Source organism: Mercenaria mercenaria, chromosome 9 (assembly GCF_021730395.1).
Source record: "Mercenaria mercenaria strain notata chromosome 9, MADL_Memer_1, whole genome shotgun sequence".
NCBI lineage: Eukaryota > Metazoa > Mollusca > Bivalvia > Venerida > Veneridae > Mercenaria > Mercenaria mercenaria.
The window spans coordinates 6,967,150-6,984,731 of NC_069369.1; the positions used below are offsets into that span (position 1 = coordinate 6,967,150).

The 17,582-nt window shown below is 34.9% G+C and overlaps 1 protein-coding gene across 4 annotated transcripts; it reads left to right on the plus strand.

Moving 5' to 3' along the window:
* The first annotated feature begins 6,202 nt into the window (after positions 1 to 6,202).
* On the plus strand, positions 6,203 to 11,195 carry LOC128559389 (caspase-3-like). Of its 4 annotated transcripts, none has more exons than XM_053550769.1 (4): positions 6,203 to 6,654; positions 7,384 to 7,692; positions 8,995 to 9,178; positions 9,893 to 11,195. In XM_053550769.1, the coding sequence occupies exons 1-4, from the start codon at positions 6,646 to 6,648 to the stop codon at positions 10,519 to 10,521; spliced, it is 1,131 nt and encodes a 376-aa protein (XP_053406744.1). In that variant the 5' UTR covers positions 6,203 to 6,645; the 3' UTR covers positions 10,522 to 11,195. The 4 variants fall into 4 exon arrangements, with proteins under 4 accessions (XP_053406744.1, XP_053406746.1, XP_053406745.1 ...); XM_053550771.1 differs by having other exon boundaries at positions 6,207 to 6,643; XM_053550770.1 differs by lacking the exon at positions 6,203 to 6,654 and adding an exon at positions 6,864 to 7,024.
* The last annotated feature ends 6,387 nt before the right edge of the window (positions 11,196 to 17,582 follow it).

Consider the following 17,582-nt stretch of genomic DNA (forward strand, 5'->3'; position numbering starts at 1 on the left):
ACATTTATTGTGGATATTTTTGAATTCAGAAGAGAAATGAAAGCAAGGTTGTTCTTAGAAACATATACTGTATATGAAACCCTTAATTATAACTATTAGGATTTGCAAAACATTGTTGGATGAATTAGTCAAGTGCTTCACTTATGTTTTTAGTTTTGAACTTAGAAGTTAGGTTTTATAAGCATGTTTAACTAAAAGGAATTTGAAATTTGAATGTTACGAAAAATAATCCTATAGAGTTCTGTAGACAGACCATTATTAGTTTTTGTTATGATGTTTATTGCTATATAAACAATTTGCAGTCTTAATGTTTGAGAGGATAAATATGATGTTTTAGCCCGCCCGCTTAGCTCAGCAGGTAAGAGAGTTGGTCTACGGATCGCAGGGTTCGATCCTCGGGCAGGGCATATGTTCTCTGTGACTATTTGATAAACGACATTATGTCTGAAGTCATTAGTCCTCCACCTCTGATTCATGTATGGAAGTTGGCAGTTACTTGCGGAGAACAGGTTTGTACTGGTACAGAATCCAGGAACACCGGTTAGGTTAACTGCCCGCCGTTACATGACTGAAATACTGTTGAAAAACGGCGTTAAACCTAAAAAAAAAAAAAAAAAAAAAAAAAAAAAATGATATTTGAGAGGATAAATATGATGTTTTGAAATTTGAAGTGTTTTAAAATAGTGGAATCTAGAGTGTCACAACGCCTCTTAATTATGTAATAAGCAATATGTTTTTATCCTCTGTCGGTAGTCTAACTATACAGTAGTTTCACATATTGGCAAGTGGTGTCAATCTTCTTTAGTATCTTTAAGAGTATTTTCTCCGAGCTATAACTTCTGTACATACCCATTGTGTTGTTTTTTTAAAAACAGATATCCAATTTAATTGGAAATGTTCAACTTTTCATTATGTAGATATTCAAAGCAAGGATTGTAAAAAAATAGGAATTACATAATTATATGTTGTTAACCAACAATAACAGATATTGTCTAATATATGGTTATTTGTTAATTGATTGTGTTAATGCATTGATGTGTAGGTTTTGGGAACAACATTATTTTCATGCTGTATTTTTTTGTTTGAATTTTGTTCAGCATTAATTATGTGGACTTCAGTTGATGTGTGAAATTTATTTCTAAGAAGATTCATCCAGAATTAAATGTAGTGTAAGTGGGTTTTTTTTGTATGCCCCTCAAGGGAGGCATATTAGTTTTCAACTGTCCATCCGTTCGTTAGTTAGTTTGTTCGTTCGTCACAATGTTAACTTTTTGCATGACGGCACTTTACTCGCGAACCACTGCACCCAGGACCTTCAAACTTAACATGCTGCTAGTACTTATTGAGTACACCACTCCTACTGACTTTGGGGTCACCAGGTCAAAGGTCAAGGTCACAGGGGCCAACATTAACTTTTTGCATGAAGGCACTTTACTCTTGAACCACTTCACCCAGGACCTTCAAACTTCACATGCTGATAGTACTTTATGATAACACCAACTCTACTGACTTTGGGGTCACCAGGTCAAAGGTCAAGATCACAGGGGCCAACGTTAACTTTTTGCATGAAGGCACTTTACTCGCGAACCACTGCACCCAGGACCTTCAAACTTCACGTGCTGATAGTACTTACTGAGTACACCACCCCCTACTGACTTTGGGGTCACCAGGTCAAAGGTCAAGGTCACAGGGGCCAACGTTAACTTTTTGCATGAACGCACTTTACCCGCGAACCACTGCACCCAGGACCTTCAAACTTCACATGCTGATAGTACTTACTGAGTACATCACCCCTACTGACTTTGGGGTCACCAGGTCAAAGGTCACGGCCACGGTCCAACGTTAACTTTTTGCATGAAGGTACTTTACTCGCGAACCACTTCACCCTGGACCTTCAAACTTCACATGCTGATAGTACTTATTGAGTACACCACCTCTACTGACTTTGGGGTCACCAGGCCAAGGTCACAAGGTCAAAGGTCAAGGTGCTGCAGGGGCATTTGTCACCATTAGTGACAGCTCTTGTTGTTGTTTTTTTAAGTATCATTTTAGATTTTCTGCTGATTATATTAATTGTTAAAAACTTTTATTATATCTCATTTATCAATAGATTAAACAATAAATTTCATTGTATTTGAAAAAGTGCAAAAAATCTTGTCTGAAATGGTGATGTGATTTTTGAAATAACATAGTGCTCAAGTCACATATTCTGACTGCCTTATTAAATGAAATATTGTTATAAAGAGGTTTTATTTATCCTAACAAAACAACAAACAAACACATTATTTTGATTTGGTATTTTTTATTGAATATATCAATATATCATCCATATTAGGGCCAAGATTATCAGAAATTGAAATTTTGATGGATACTTTTAAAATCTGGGTCAGGAGTTTTGATGTAAAATGCCTTTTAAAAGTACATTGTTAGCCATATACTGTGAACAGCCCTCATAAAAAGTACATTGTTAGCCATGTACTGTAAACAGCCCTCGTAAAAGTACATTGTTGGCCATGTACTTTAATATCATAAATTTTTGTAGGGGATTTATCTTCGCAATATTCACCAACTGTCTGTCTTTGTGAAAATAAATACTTGCAAAAGTGCCATTGATCTATATGTTATACAGATTTGCCTTGTAGCATTAATACTCTACCATGCAAACCAGTGCCAATTTCAGATAAACAAACTTCCAGCCCAGTGAAAGTATCTAATTTTACAATATTTGAATGGCTCAGGATATTTTCAAATTAAGAAATTTATCAATATGATAATTGGTATATGATATATAATAAAATTCAAATTGAAGAAACTCCTATATGATTCCTAAACACCTTAAGAAAAATGTTCTTGCATATTATTCTTGCAAAATCAAAGTAGATGTTCACACACATAAAATGTAACAGAATTTCTGAATGAGACTGTAGCTTCAACAGTAACAACTGTCTAAGATGTCTTAAATAAACTATCGATCATGTATAATGGAAACTGACAATTTGTGAGGCCTAGAAATTATGTAAGCAAGAAATATATGGATAGGATAAGGATTCTCATTATGCCAGTGTCTCGGAGGTTGAATTATTCATAAACAATACAATCAAGGAGACTGACTTGTTACACAATTTAATACATATTTGAATTGTTGTGTTTTTTTTTATTCAAAGTAATTTTGTGATGGTTAGCTTAACTTGTAACATTACAAAGCTGAATATCCATGTTTATATGAACATTAGAATTTTGAGTATTTTTACCATGAAGACACAACATGTTATACTGATTCTTTAATGTGTTACAAATTTACAAAGAAAATTGGTAAAGTCAGGAAAATGTATTTTTTTGTCAGTGTTCTTGCAAAATCAGAAGATACTTCAGAAGTAATATATATACTTACTGCTAGTACTTTCTGCAACACTTCTGATAGTCATGTTAACAGTATGAAATTGGGTTTACATAGTTCAGTTGCTTTTTGTAATGTAAGAAAAGTAAAGCTGTATCATGGTCATAGGTAATAACCGCCTAGTCTTGAAATAATTTGTTGGTCACTGTCAAACTATACAGTATATATGGACAGTACCTTTTCTCACTTGATCTTATTTTAACACATTTATATCTTCTAGACCTGTCTCTTCGGTTGTATAGAAACCAGGACAGAAGCCAGGGTGTATTATCTAAATATTACAAGAATATACAAGTAATGGAATAAATAGTCATGTGTTAAAGCATAATATTTTTTTTTGAATGATTGGGTTAAAATCTTGGTTATTTGCATGTATAGCCTGATTTTGTTTCTCAATAATGCCATTGATAATGTTGCTATGTGCATATAAAGGAATTTCTCTCAGTTCATGTATCATTAATTCCATTATGAAATGTTTTAATAAAAAAAAAGTACTGTCATTTTTGTTTCGGTTTTATATTCTACCAAATTAAAGTGAAATTTACAGACTGCAAACCCATTGTGCTGTCAGCTTTTCAAATTTGTCATTACAAAGGGATGGGTGTGACATTTCAAGGGCTACCAAAAATGCATTTTCTGTTAATTTAAAAGTTATTTGCAAAATAGATGAATTATGAAAGTTTTTAAATGTGGTGAAATTAAGTTAGAAATTCAGAATAGTAGTCCTTCTCCATGACTACCCTCTATGATACAGTAAATATTTCTCTTGGTGTATACATCTGCCTATTTAGATGTCATAATATGTTTTCAAATGGCTGGACTGCTAGAATCCTTTTCTTTGTCACCTAAGTTGCTTGCCACAAGGTAAATACAAATGTTTTACAGTCATGTGATAAGAAAGTTTGGCACTTCAGTCTTTGGTTTTATCAATGCTTCAGATAGTCATTATTATAGGGGCTTCTGTAGCCAAGTGGTTAAGGTGGCTGACTTTGAATCAGTTTCACCAATGTGGATTCCTCCATGTCGAAGCTGGAAAAACTGCCATAAGTTATGTTCATGTGACTCTTAATCAAGAAAAGAAATAAAAACAAGGTAATTCATTTTGCCTCTGTCTAATAGTTTATAGTGCAAGGGAGACTGAAATCATGTAAAAATGAAAACTGCTTTCTCAGGCAAAGATATATTTATTATCAATTACAAATTACCTTTGAATAAAGGAAGCAAATTGCAGAACTAGTGTTATATCTCACTATGTTTAAAAGTAGAATTTTTATTGTATAATGGATTATTTTATTTTTAGCATGACTACAAAGTACATGTATATAGAGAGCTATCCTACTCACCTTGCATCCTCGGCCACAACTTGATGAAATTTTAAATGCACTTTCATTTGTCTCTGATATTAATTTGATGGAAATGCTTCAAACTTAATATACATATTCCTCACCGACATCATATGACACAAGGGCTATAACTCTCACATCAATATTTTATGAATTATACTCTCTTTTTACTTTAAATTTCAGGTTAATTTTTTTATCCACCTTCACTCTGTTATTACTAAATAGATTTGATTCAAACTTAAAATCATTACCCACATCATATGACACAAGCCGAATAACTCCAGCCCCAATATTTCATGAATTATGCCCCATTTTACTTAGAATTTTAGTTAAAGTAAAAAGCACTTTCACTCTGTTGTCACCCTGTTATTACTAATATCATTACTTATATCATCACTCATCATATGACACAATGTCAGTAACTCAACTGGCACCAGTTTGCCAATTTCAGATAAACGTTTTGATGTACCTTCACGTTATTTCTATTATTACTTAACTGATTTGATTCAAACTTAAACTAGTTTTGTCCATATCATCATCTACATCATAAGACACCTGATGCATAACTCCTGCACCAATATTTCATAAAATATGCCTTTTTTACCAAGGTTTAGATGCTTTTTCAATCTATCATTGTTATTGATAAATGGATTTCATTTAAACTTAAAACGTAGTTTCCATATATCATCATACAAGGTCCATAATTTTGGCTCACATATTTCTTGAATTATAACCCCATTTTTACTTTGAATTTGAGTTGAAATTTTAAAGCACTTTTCTTGGTTTCTAAGTGGATCGATTCAAACTTGAAATATTGTTCCACATCATCACCCACATCATTTGACACAAGGTCCATAACTCTTACAGAAATATTCTATGAATTAGTCTCTTGCACATAGAATATCAGGTTAATGAGTAATTTGATTCACTTGTACTTTATCTATGTTATTACTAATTGTATTGAATCAAGCTTAAAATGAACTGGACTGGTAATAGCTCTAGTTCGCTGAGATATGCCCTATTTCACTGTAGTCGAGCATACTGTCTCCTCTGACAGCTCTTGTGTCATTACCTATTCTGTACAATAAATAGTATTGCCTCCTTATTTTCTGACCTATTCTGTCTACGTTGTTCGCCTGGTAAGTGCACAATTGCGAGTTCGAATCTCAGACAGTACATCAAAGTGTTGCCAAACCACTGTCCAGAGTCAGTGGGTTAACGTACTAACCTGACACACGCACATCGGCAGAACACTTCAATACAACTCATATCCCTATTCACTTTGTATTGTGGAACCTGATGATTCAAATCCATATATTCACAAATATTTTGAATTCGCGAGTGTTAGCAAAAATAAAACCATTTCGAATATCATGCAACCTACAGGGATCAATATATCCTTTGTTTTATATTAACCTACATAACAAATGTATGAATTTGTTATACATATTAATATGATGTGAATATAAATTGGAGTAATCTGGGCAGATGCCAGCTGTGCATTTATTTTTTATTTACAATCTTTTATATTGATTTAATCAAGTGTAATGTACATAAACATTTTATCAGCCAAGACACAATATAATCTGTCTTAAAAGCGATTCAAGTAGGCATACCGAATTTTATAGCAACCGCATCATTAGCCATGCCTGAAGTAATGGTTTAAATATAGTAACATTTAAGACTCGGCGGTGTGTGATACATAACATTTGGATACAATTTTGTAAATAAATTATTTAATGATTAATATTGTGATAACGTGTTAAAATACGGGGAGTTGGATCTGTTTACATTTTTTCCTCGATCGATTTAGTGTTGCTGATTCATCAGATCATTCTTTCGTTGTTTATTGTGAACGTTTAATTTGTGCTGGATTTTTATCTTGATATACTGAAAGGAAAAGGTATGTTCAATGTACATGTTTTGTGTAGCTGTTACTTGTATGTTACCGCTTTCACAAATTTCACATACCAGATAGGTTACCTGGTTGTATTTAAGAGCAGTGATAATATCGAATTCATGTTCAAGTATCCTCTCTATGCAAAGAATTGATTTATGAAACTCCTCTTTATATGAACCTAAGCTGCTCACAGTTATTGATGCATACTTGATGTATACGTATTGTTATGTGCAATTTACATATATTATTTCAGTGTGTGGATATAAAGTATTCGGTGGCATTTTCTCTCTTGAATAGTGACTGAATTTATACTAAGGCGTAAAAAATGTTCGTTTCCGGTATCCCGGCCTACCCTAAATTTTAAACATGGTCAATCCATAAATGGTATGGAATATACGTGCTTTTGTATACAAACTCTTAATATGAATATGTAAGTTAAATAATATTTTTAATTTGAATATGTATATTGTCTCTTGTAGGTCTTGTTAGAACGGTCATTTACAATTTGTATTCATTTTTGACACAAAAATAATTTTTAAAAGTCACTTCACAAAGAAAATAAAAAAAAAATCCGATTATTTTGAGCATGTTACCGGAAACAAAGATTTTTGTTAGGTCTAATTAATAGGTAATCATATTGACTGAATTTATGATCTCGGATGAATTAATGCTTTGCATTATAAATAAATGAATGAACATGAAGACAGAGTTTGTAAGATACTACTTTTACATACTATTTGCAGGCAACAATGGACCAGGTCACAGACAATATGAGTACTTTGGGTGTAAAAGAAGACGTGACGGACGCTAGTGTCGATACCGGCGGCACGTGCAGTGTTTCACAGGGAAAGGAAAACGTCAATGTTGACGCCGGTGTTGCTGTAATTGGTGAGCATGAAGTGGCGCGAGAAGAACAGATGACACAACATGATGCTGAACCACTGGATATAGAAGGGAGTATAGATGTATTAGAAGCACGTGGGGATCAGGGGGCTGCATCTACTGACGCAAGAGTGCTAGGTTGTCTCGGAGCCACCGATTCTGGTCAGAAAGTAAGTGTGACACAGTGGTTATTTATAGGCTGTGATACCCACTGTATATTTTTGGTTACCATTTTCTGGTAACTTAGAGGTTTCTCTAACAGATTTTCCGTTGATTCTAGCAAATTTTAAAATTGTTACATAAACATCCGATTTTACCACTGGCGCTAATTAATGCACTGGTTTGATTCGTAGTTATATGTAATAGTAACCTTTGTTGGGTTTAACGTCGCACCGACACAATTTTAGGTCATATGGCGACTTTCCAGCTTTGATGGTGGAGGAAGACCCCAGGTGACCCCTCCGTGCATTATTTCATCACGAGCGGGCACCTGGGTAGAAACATCGACCTTCCGTAAACTAGCTCACATGAAGAATTCAAAGCCCCGAGTGAGGCTCGAACCCAGATCGATGAGGGGCAAGTGATTAGAAGTCAGCGACCTTAACCACTCGGCCATGGAGGACCCACGTGCACAGTAACCTTTGATTCTTACGAGTACAATATATTTAAATTGTTACTCAAAGCCTATAACAAATAGATTGTTGTTATATAATTATGTATGGTAACAATACATATTGTACTTATAATGAGGGTACCTGCCATATCTCCGCGTAGAACGCAGGAATAACAACGCTCTGTCGGAGGCATGACTGAGTCGGTCAGGACTTTTTACGAACAGAACAGAACATTTTATTTAAGATTTAAACTTAACAGTTTCTCATCCATAAACATAATCACCAATACAAGTTCAAGGTCAAAATATACAGTTATTAATAGAGGATGATATATAACAAGCTGCATCCAGAGTTTTATAAATATTCTCATGTATACTGACTATTGTATTTCTTAAACAATTTTCACGCATATATATCAAGTAACATGTCACTGTAAATAGCAAGTGTTCAATGTATAACATGTAACCTGCATTGAAATAACCCATGCTTAACATTTTGTAACCGATCTAACTACCTGTTACATACAAATTAGTTACTGATATCATCTGAATGGGATACGTCTGCAGGCATGCATCATAATATCATTATATTCAAAATGAATGTCGTATTTACATGAAATATGAAAAAAAAATCGCATAACGTTTCTTATAGTACAATTACTACACTAGGTGCATTAGATACTTTTCTACTGTAAAATTGTTCCATAAATAAATACGGAAAGAACCTTAGACTTTATTTATTTATTTACAACTGATAAGAAATTGATATTTGTTTAGTATAGATCTACTCTCTGAATTTCGAAATATTTTGAAACAAAACTGGAGTTGTGCCTCTTTATTAAACATGTTGCTTTTTCAGGTATCTTCTGTACCGACGGTAAGTCAGACACTTGATGCGTATGATATGAACCATAAATACCGAGGTCACGCCTTGCTGATCAACAACGAGAAGTTCCATATCAAACTTAGGCAACAGGGTCTTGGAAACAGAGATGGCTCCAGTGTAGACGAAAGGAGCATGAAGAAAAAACTTAATGATCTAGGTACACGTACATGCTTTCATTTTGTGAGATCAAGTGTGCTTATACGAGGAAGTCATCTAGCTGGCTTACGGAAGGTTGGGGGTTCTACCCAGATGCACTACATGTCTGAAATAATGTCCCGAGGGGCACCATCAAATGCTGAAAAGTCGCCATATGATCTATAAAGGTATCGTTATGACGTTAAACCCGACACTTGATTGCGTCAGTATTCTTGGCAGGTGGAAACATTGTGATCTCAGTAACTTGGTCAGTTTTGAATGAAAGAAGAAACGAAAAAGTACCAATATTATGAAAATAAATAGAGACAGGTGTTAGACTTATAAGATAAATGGGAGAACTTGATTTATCAACACTGTGTGTAAATGTACCACTTGGTGATTGCCTTCATGTACACATAAAATTATTATCAAACACCTTGGTTCAGTTTTCACTATTAACTGGATAGTTCTTCATTTTTATACAATACACGCCCACGTCTGCTTTTTCGGACAGGGAACATATGAAGACTAAAACGGTCACAGGTATTTTATATCCCGTATGCGCAACACAATAAATCTGATCGCCATACAGTTACAGTCAGTTGAAAAAGTAAAAATATAATCGCAATTTCAGGTCGATTATTTACTCAAATTGCTGTAAAAGGTATCATTTTAACTGTATAGACAAATGTTATTATGATAAATTGAATAACTAACAGCTGGCAATATTTTACAGGCTTCTCAGTCACAGGATACCCAGATCTCACAGCCAATCAGATGAAAAGCGTGTGCTCCAAAATGGCGGCCAAGGATCACAGCGAGTGCGACTGTTTTGTCTGCGTCATTCTTAGTCATGGAGAAGAAGGTGTTGTTTATGGAACAGACAAAATTGTAGACATTAAAGAACTTACACAAAAATTTAAGGGAGATGTATGTCCGTCTCTCGTTGGCAAACCCAAAATATTTATCATTCAAGCGTGTCGTGGGTACCAGACGGATCCTGGAGTTAATGTCAATGTCGCGGATGCGAAGGGAAAAGCAGAAGCGGAACCAGCGATGGTGAGACTTCCGGTAGAGGCCGATTTCCTGTTTGCATATTCCACTGTTCCTGGTTACTACTCGTGGAGAAATGGTATGAATGGTTCCTGGTTCATTCAAGCATTAGCTAAAGCACTAGAAGACTTTGGAAAAACAATGGAACTCAGAAAGTTATTGACACTTGTGAATAAAAAAGTAGCTCAGAACTTCCAGTCATTCAATCCCGAAAATAAAGACTTCCACAAAATGAAACAGATTCCTTGCATAACATCAATGCTTACAAAGGATGTTTACTTCTCAACAACAAAAAGAAAAAAAGTAATGTAGAATAATAATAACTTAAAGAGTTATATGTGTCTGGATATATGTACAATAGTTGTATAAGATTGTAATTCTTTCCTTTACAAAATAACTCTAGCTGAAATCTGTATTTTTGTCAATGATGATAACAACGTGTAATTTTAATTCGCATTCTTTTATTAAAAATTAGGAAACAGGACCGACGTTGACAGCTACTGTATATCTTACATTTCTAAAGACATATTTTGCGTGCTCTTCTTTTTATGTTCTCCTTCGAAATGTCCGTCGACATGCAGTTTAGTTTCGGACTTATAACTGAAGAACGCTGATCAATTGATGAACCGTTTTGTATTGGGGGCAGTAAGTGCAATCAATACTGGAGAATGCTTTGGCTAAGGACTGTCATATTTTCAACTCTGTCTAATATTTCTGTGTACACTAGGCATATTCTGCTAGAGAAATTTTCCATTACGCTTACATTTTCTGACATGTACATAAAAATGAGGATGAATGTACAAACAAGACATTTTACATAATGTGCACATATATATGTAAACTTTATATGTATTTTTTGACGCTTTTTATCGCTTTATTGAAAAGAGAGCATCTCATGCTTATTGCCCAACATTGCAGAAATTTGTATTGGATAATCCCATGCTCGTACAGCCGCAGTGAATAAAAACAAAGATCAGAATTAAAAAGACTCGAGTACTTCATTTAGAATGGTAGATAACGTTTCGCGGACTAACTGTCATTGCTGCAGATCTCAGATATTTGTTGTTGTTTTTTATCGAGAATTCATTATTTTAGGATGTTTTCATCCAGCAGCTTTAATATAGATCTGTATAGATATACTACCAGTGATTTAAGGGAAACATTCTATTCCGTTTAAACAGCTGATTGCATATATTCTAGCATAAAGCTGCTGTTCTTGTAACTTTTCGGGGGTGTTTTAACAGAAGAGAAAACGTGTGTTAACAGAGAGATTCTCGCGCTCACGTGCTGTTAAAGACATTGATATATATGCGCCTTCCGTGGCAAAGCGTGAACGTATATTGGCCCCAAAACGGATAATTCAAATGGAAATTACGTCAACGAGAAAAGTCAGTTCATTCCTGTGTATTTCATAGAAATCTTATGACGTTGAGGGACTGGGGACATTGTATTCACTTGTTAGTTTTTTTACGTGTTTTATGCGTTTTATGTGCCGTAACATCTTCAGAATCCGTCGGAAATCTGCAGATGTTCAAACACGAAAAAAACATATTGACATGCTACCTACGATATAGCTGAAAACGGGTTTCAAACTACGATCAAATTTAATCGCGGGCGCACGATTAAATTACCTGACGAAACCCGGGAGATATATAAGAAATTGACACTAACTGGATAACGATTTGAAAAATTGGTAAGTAAGATAATTGCCTGTGGTCAGAAAATGGTTTCTATCAATTAAGTAGTCAGTAGGTCAAATATGACATAATGACATTGATTTATGGTTTTAAACAGGTCCACAGGGCCTAGGGCTTTGATATTTTGTATGTGACATCATCTAGTGGTCTTCTGCTAAGATTGTTCAAATTACCCCCCTAGGGTCAAATATGGCCCCGCCCCGGGGGTCACATGGTTTACATAGACTTATATAGGGGAAAACTTTGAAAATCTTCTTGTCCAAACCACAAAGCCTAGGGCTTTGATATTTGGTATGTAGCATCATCTAGTGGTTCTCTACCAAGTTTGTTCAAATTATCCCCCTGGGGGTCACATTGTTCATATAGACTTATATAGGGTAAAAGCTTTTAAAATCTTCTTGTCAATAACCTACAACATTCAAATTTGGACCATATGTATGGTTTTTGAGTGGCAAGATGAACCTTGACATGAGTTGACCTTGATTTTGACCTAGTGACCTACTTTCACATTTTTGTAGCTACAGCTTTCAAATTTAGACCACATGCATAGTTTTGTGCACTGAAAAATCTTTGACCTTGACATTGACCTAGTGACCTACTTTCACATTTTTGAAGGTACAGGCTTCAAATTTGGACCACATGCATAGTTTCATGTTCCGAAATGAAATTTGACCTTGATTTTGACCTAGTGACCTACTTTCACATTTCTCAAGCTACAACCTTCAAATTTGGACCACATGCATAGTTTTGTGTACCGAAACAAACTTTGAACTTGACATTGCCTAGTGACCTACTTTCATACTTTTGTAGGTACAGGCTTCAGATTTGGACCACATGCATAGTTCTGTGTTCCGAAATAAAATTTGACCTTGATTTTGACCTAGTGACCTACTTTCACATTTCTCAAGCTACAGCCTTCAAAGTTGGACCACTTGCATAGTTTCGTGTACCGAAATGAACTTTGACCTTAAGATTGACCTAGTGAGCTACTTTCACATTTCTGTAGCTACAGGCTTCAAATTTAGACCACATGCAAAGGATTGTGTAACGTAACAAACTTTGACCTTGACATTGACCTTGTGACCTACTTTCACGTTTTTGAAGGTACAGGCTTCAAATTTGGACCACATGCATAGATTTGTGTTCTGAAATAAAATTTGACCTTGATTTTGGCCTAGTGACCTACTTTCACATTTCTCAAGCTACAGCCTTCAAACTTGATGCACATGAATAGTTTTGTGTACAAAGAACTTTTGTCTTTGACATTGATCTAGTGACATACTTTCATATTTCTCAAGCTACAGCTTTCAAATTTGGACCACATGCATGGACCACATGCACAGTGTTGTGTACGGAAATGAAATTTGGCCTTGAGCTAGTCAATAAGTCTTGAAATTTGGAACACTCAAAAATGGCACATTGGTGGGCGCCAAGATCATTCTGTGATCTCTTGTTATTGGATATTATTTAACACAGACTCAAGCTATTGTGTAATATTCATCCGCCATTGGAGTCATTAAAATTTCCAGTGACAGTTCTTGACAGATTTAAATGTTTTTGTTACAGTAGTGTAACATCATAAAATACAGGTACAAACCACCAATTTTTTATGTAGTTATGGCCCCTTTCCAACTTAAAAGTTGCCAAACTCATGGTTGCCAGACAATAAGTCACGAAAGGCTTGACAGATTTAGATAAATTTTGGTACACAGGTGTAACATCATAAAATACAGGTCAAGTTCGATTTAAGTTGCACCTTCTTGTGTCCATGTCTTTCTTATGGTTGCCAGTCTTCTGTAACAAGACCGTATTGTGGGGGTATTCGTCACTCCTGTGATGGTTCTAGTTGATTTTGAGGTCACTCCATCAAAGACAAAGGTCACAAGGGTCAGAATTCGCCACTTTCACTTTGGTCGCTTGTAGAGTAGATGACCCGTATCATATTTGGGATCACTCCATCAAAGGTCAAGGTCACAGGGGCCTGAAGATGGAAAAACAATTTCCGATCAATAACCACTTGACCCAGAATGTTGAAACTTCATAGGATGATTGGACTCTTATTGATTTTGGGGTCACTTTATCATAGGTCAGGGTCACCTGGGCCAGAATATGAAACACTGTTTCTGATCAATAACTTGAAAAGCACGACTCAGAATGTTGAATTTTCATAGGATGATTGGACATGCAGAGCAGAAGACCCTCATTAATTTTAGGTCACTCCATCAAAGGTCAAAGACACAAGGGCCTTAACTTGGAAAACCGTTTCCAATAAAAAAAGCAAAAACTTTAGAACTACTTGACCCAGAATGTTGAAACTTTGACGATTAGGCATGATGGCAGATGAACCCTAATGATTTTGGGGTCACTCCATCAAAAATCACGGTCACAGGGGCCATAACAGGGAAAACCGTTTCTGATCAATAACTTGAGAACCACTTGACCCAGAGTGTTGAAACTTCATAGGATGATTGGACATGCAGAGCAAATGACTCGTACTGATTTTAAGGTAACTCCATCAGAGGTCAAGAACACAGGGGCCATAACATGGAAAACCGTTTCCGATCAATAACTTGAGAAGCACTTGACCCAGAATGTTGAAACTGCATAGGATGATTAACCATACAGAGTAGATGAACCCTATTGTTTTGGGGGTCACTCAATCAAAGGTCAAGGTCACAGGTGCCAGAACATGGACAACCGTTTAGAGAATAATGAATATATATATTTATAAATGTATATAAGAATGGTTTTTCGTGAAACTTACAATGTCTGAGAACTCATGAGTGGGATGAACGAACAGTTTACACCTATGAATGATATTTTGGAATGTGGTGGTCAGAAAAATGGAATGCACAGATCACAATAGGATGGTTGTGCTCGCGCAGTCTCGTTAGGTTTCATTAACTAACGTAAAAGCCCTTTAATTATATTACAATCTATGAAATCCCACATTATCCTTTTTATTTTATTGACTGAAGGAGTATACGCACAAAATTACCTTAAAATGCATTTCACGTGTTTTACGATTTAATAAATGAGTTAAAATTCTGTTCAATTTTAGCGTGTATTAATTAAGCTCGATTAAGGCATATATTACATATCAGTACCAGGAATAGCAGTGCCCACGCGTAAAAATTACTGGAAATTCTAGTATTGGTTTTAGACTTAGACTTGTTTTCAGCCTTCAAAACTTCTTTTACTGATCGTTTCCGTTAATATATAGAGAAAATTTGTTTGTTTAATTCTTACTCTTACCACAGAGTGGCGTATGAATATGAATTTGGTATTCACAAAACACATCATGATTTTGCCCACGTAACGTCACGCGCAGCATCATGATGTCACAATTTTCATGTAAATTTGGTGAGACGTATTGATTTTTATTATATCTTAATATGTGTGTGGGTGGTGCAGTAATTATGTACGTCTCTGCCGTTTTTGTATCTATACAAGAATTCCTGAATATTCATAAGTCACTTCATTCCGTATTCAAATGTAGTCCCGTGTTGCTCAGTAAAATATTTTGATCTTTTTGCACTATGAAATGCCAGATTCTTTTTTTCACTATGAAATGCCAGATATATTTCACTCTTTCAGTAATCAACTTAAAACATATACTAAAATATCGTTATTTGATTGAATTAGATGTTATAAGATATGTGTCATGTTATTCTACCAAATAATTGACTTTACTTTTACTTGCACTGTGAAAATAAAAGTAAAGACAACGCCGAGCTTGTTAAACGGATTTGTTTCTTATTCCAACAAAACATTTCTCTATTTTTCAAGTTTAATCTGTAAATAATACTTTATTGTGCTTCACTGATAATTTAGGTAGTTTTCCTTTTGAATAGCGGACGTTAAACAAAGAAAATATCTTTGAGGCATAACAATATTCAAATGGATTCATTTCATTTGGAAAGTTTTATTTCTCTGATAAACCTCACGAAAGTAAAACTTACTTTACCGTTAGAGAAAAGTACTGAGCACTGATTGCAGACGTTTTGTGCAGAGGAAAGCATTCATTTTCCTGTCTTTGACGCTCTTTATCTTATGAAATCCGTCAAGTAATATAAATCGGGAAATTTTCTCCGTTTGTACGGTATCCAAAACTTTGCATTTCCACTACCGTCCGTGAACAGACTCAATCAATCGGAGCCTGCAACATTTTCTTTTATGTCATGAAGGGCGAACTGTGATTTTGCACTTTTGATATTGTATGAACATATATACGTTTTTCTTAAAGGGAAACAATTCCAAGTGACTCTTTGCATTCAGGAAACGGAAGAGTTGTCCCATCCAATACGAAACTATGGCTATTTTGGACCTCTAGTCTCATGCAAAAATAATATGGCGTATTCAGTAGACCGTAAGTTTCGGATATTGCATGATATAAAGAGACCATGAATGCATTTTTATTACCCAGTGCAATGCTGGTGTCTACTATATAGGAAAAGCAATCAATTGATTAAATCTATATAGGTATGAAATAAATATGTAACAACATTTTCATTTACTCAGATAATTTATTATAAGCAGACTTGACTTTCTGGTAGTGATTTCTTTCTCAGGTTTATCATACTGATGAGATATTGTAATCAAAGGCCTGAATGGCCTGAGTCGGCTAATGATTGATGTACTGACAGTATAGTCTACCAGTTTCAGTTTGTTTTTAGTTTTTTTCTTAAAATTTCATAACACAGCTCGATATTTACCCAAAATATTATATCCGGATACGATTACACTTTTCTCCAGTTTGAACAATATATTTTACAAATTGTGATGATACGAAGACATTTAGCAGCAATTGGCAGTATCTGACATTGAAGTTTACGGTTAAATTACCTCTTATTTAAATCTTTTCATAAAAAAGTTGTTTCGTTTCGCCAAACATGAGTTGAGTCATAGAAACATAGACGATCTACTTTCGATTTCAAAAACTACAAGAAAATACAATTTAATATTTCTCGAAAAATAAGAATTAAAATCGTTTTTAATATCAGTAGTAACTAAACAAACCAGTAAAAGCTTCTTCTTCCGATAATTTATCCGTTTACTGACTGCAAAATTCAACCCACGCAAAGTTTATAGAAATCATACGATGCGTGTTTACGTTCAATGTGGGAGAATTAAGGCTGATTGGCTATGTTACCTAACGCATCCAGACGATTCAGATTTTTTTAAAAAAGCATTGTGTGCGTTTCTGTAATTTTATATACGTTTTTATACGCTTAGAAATTATTAGACATGCGTATTTGCATTATTTCTATACGTAATTTACGCTAATACGCATCTTATCTGGAGCCCTGCTGGAACTATTTTTTGTCTTTCGCTGGATGTTACCCAAGCTTTGTAAGCCTGCGCAATTCTTAAAATTCACATTTATGCTTAATGAGTTACATTCGAGAATTGCACAATTACAAGTCATAAATATGACAGATTACATCGTATATTGGTCATAGCAAAGGGAATTGACGCAACTTAACTTCATTCATCCAGTGAACTGTTTGAAGTTTGAGAAATCTAATGGAACTACATCCCTTCACTGTGTTATTTGGTCCGTTTAGAGAATCGTTGGATAGCAAGGACTCGTCAAAAGGCTTTCAGCCTTTAGCCGACTCAAAAACTAACGTTATATTATCAAAGCAGTTATGAATAAAGTATAAACATTTTTAC

Coding starts and splice junctions, on each gene's coding strand:
- LOC128559389 (XM_053550769.1), top strand. Junction 7,693..8,994: donor CCACCGATTCTGGTCAGAAA/GTAAGTGTGACA, acceptor TTGCTTTTTCAG/GTATCTTCTGTACCGACGGT. Junction 9,179..9,892: donor GAAAAAACTTAATGATCTAG/GTACACGTACAT, acceptor AATATTTTACAG/GCTTCTCAGTCACAGGATAC.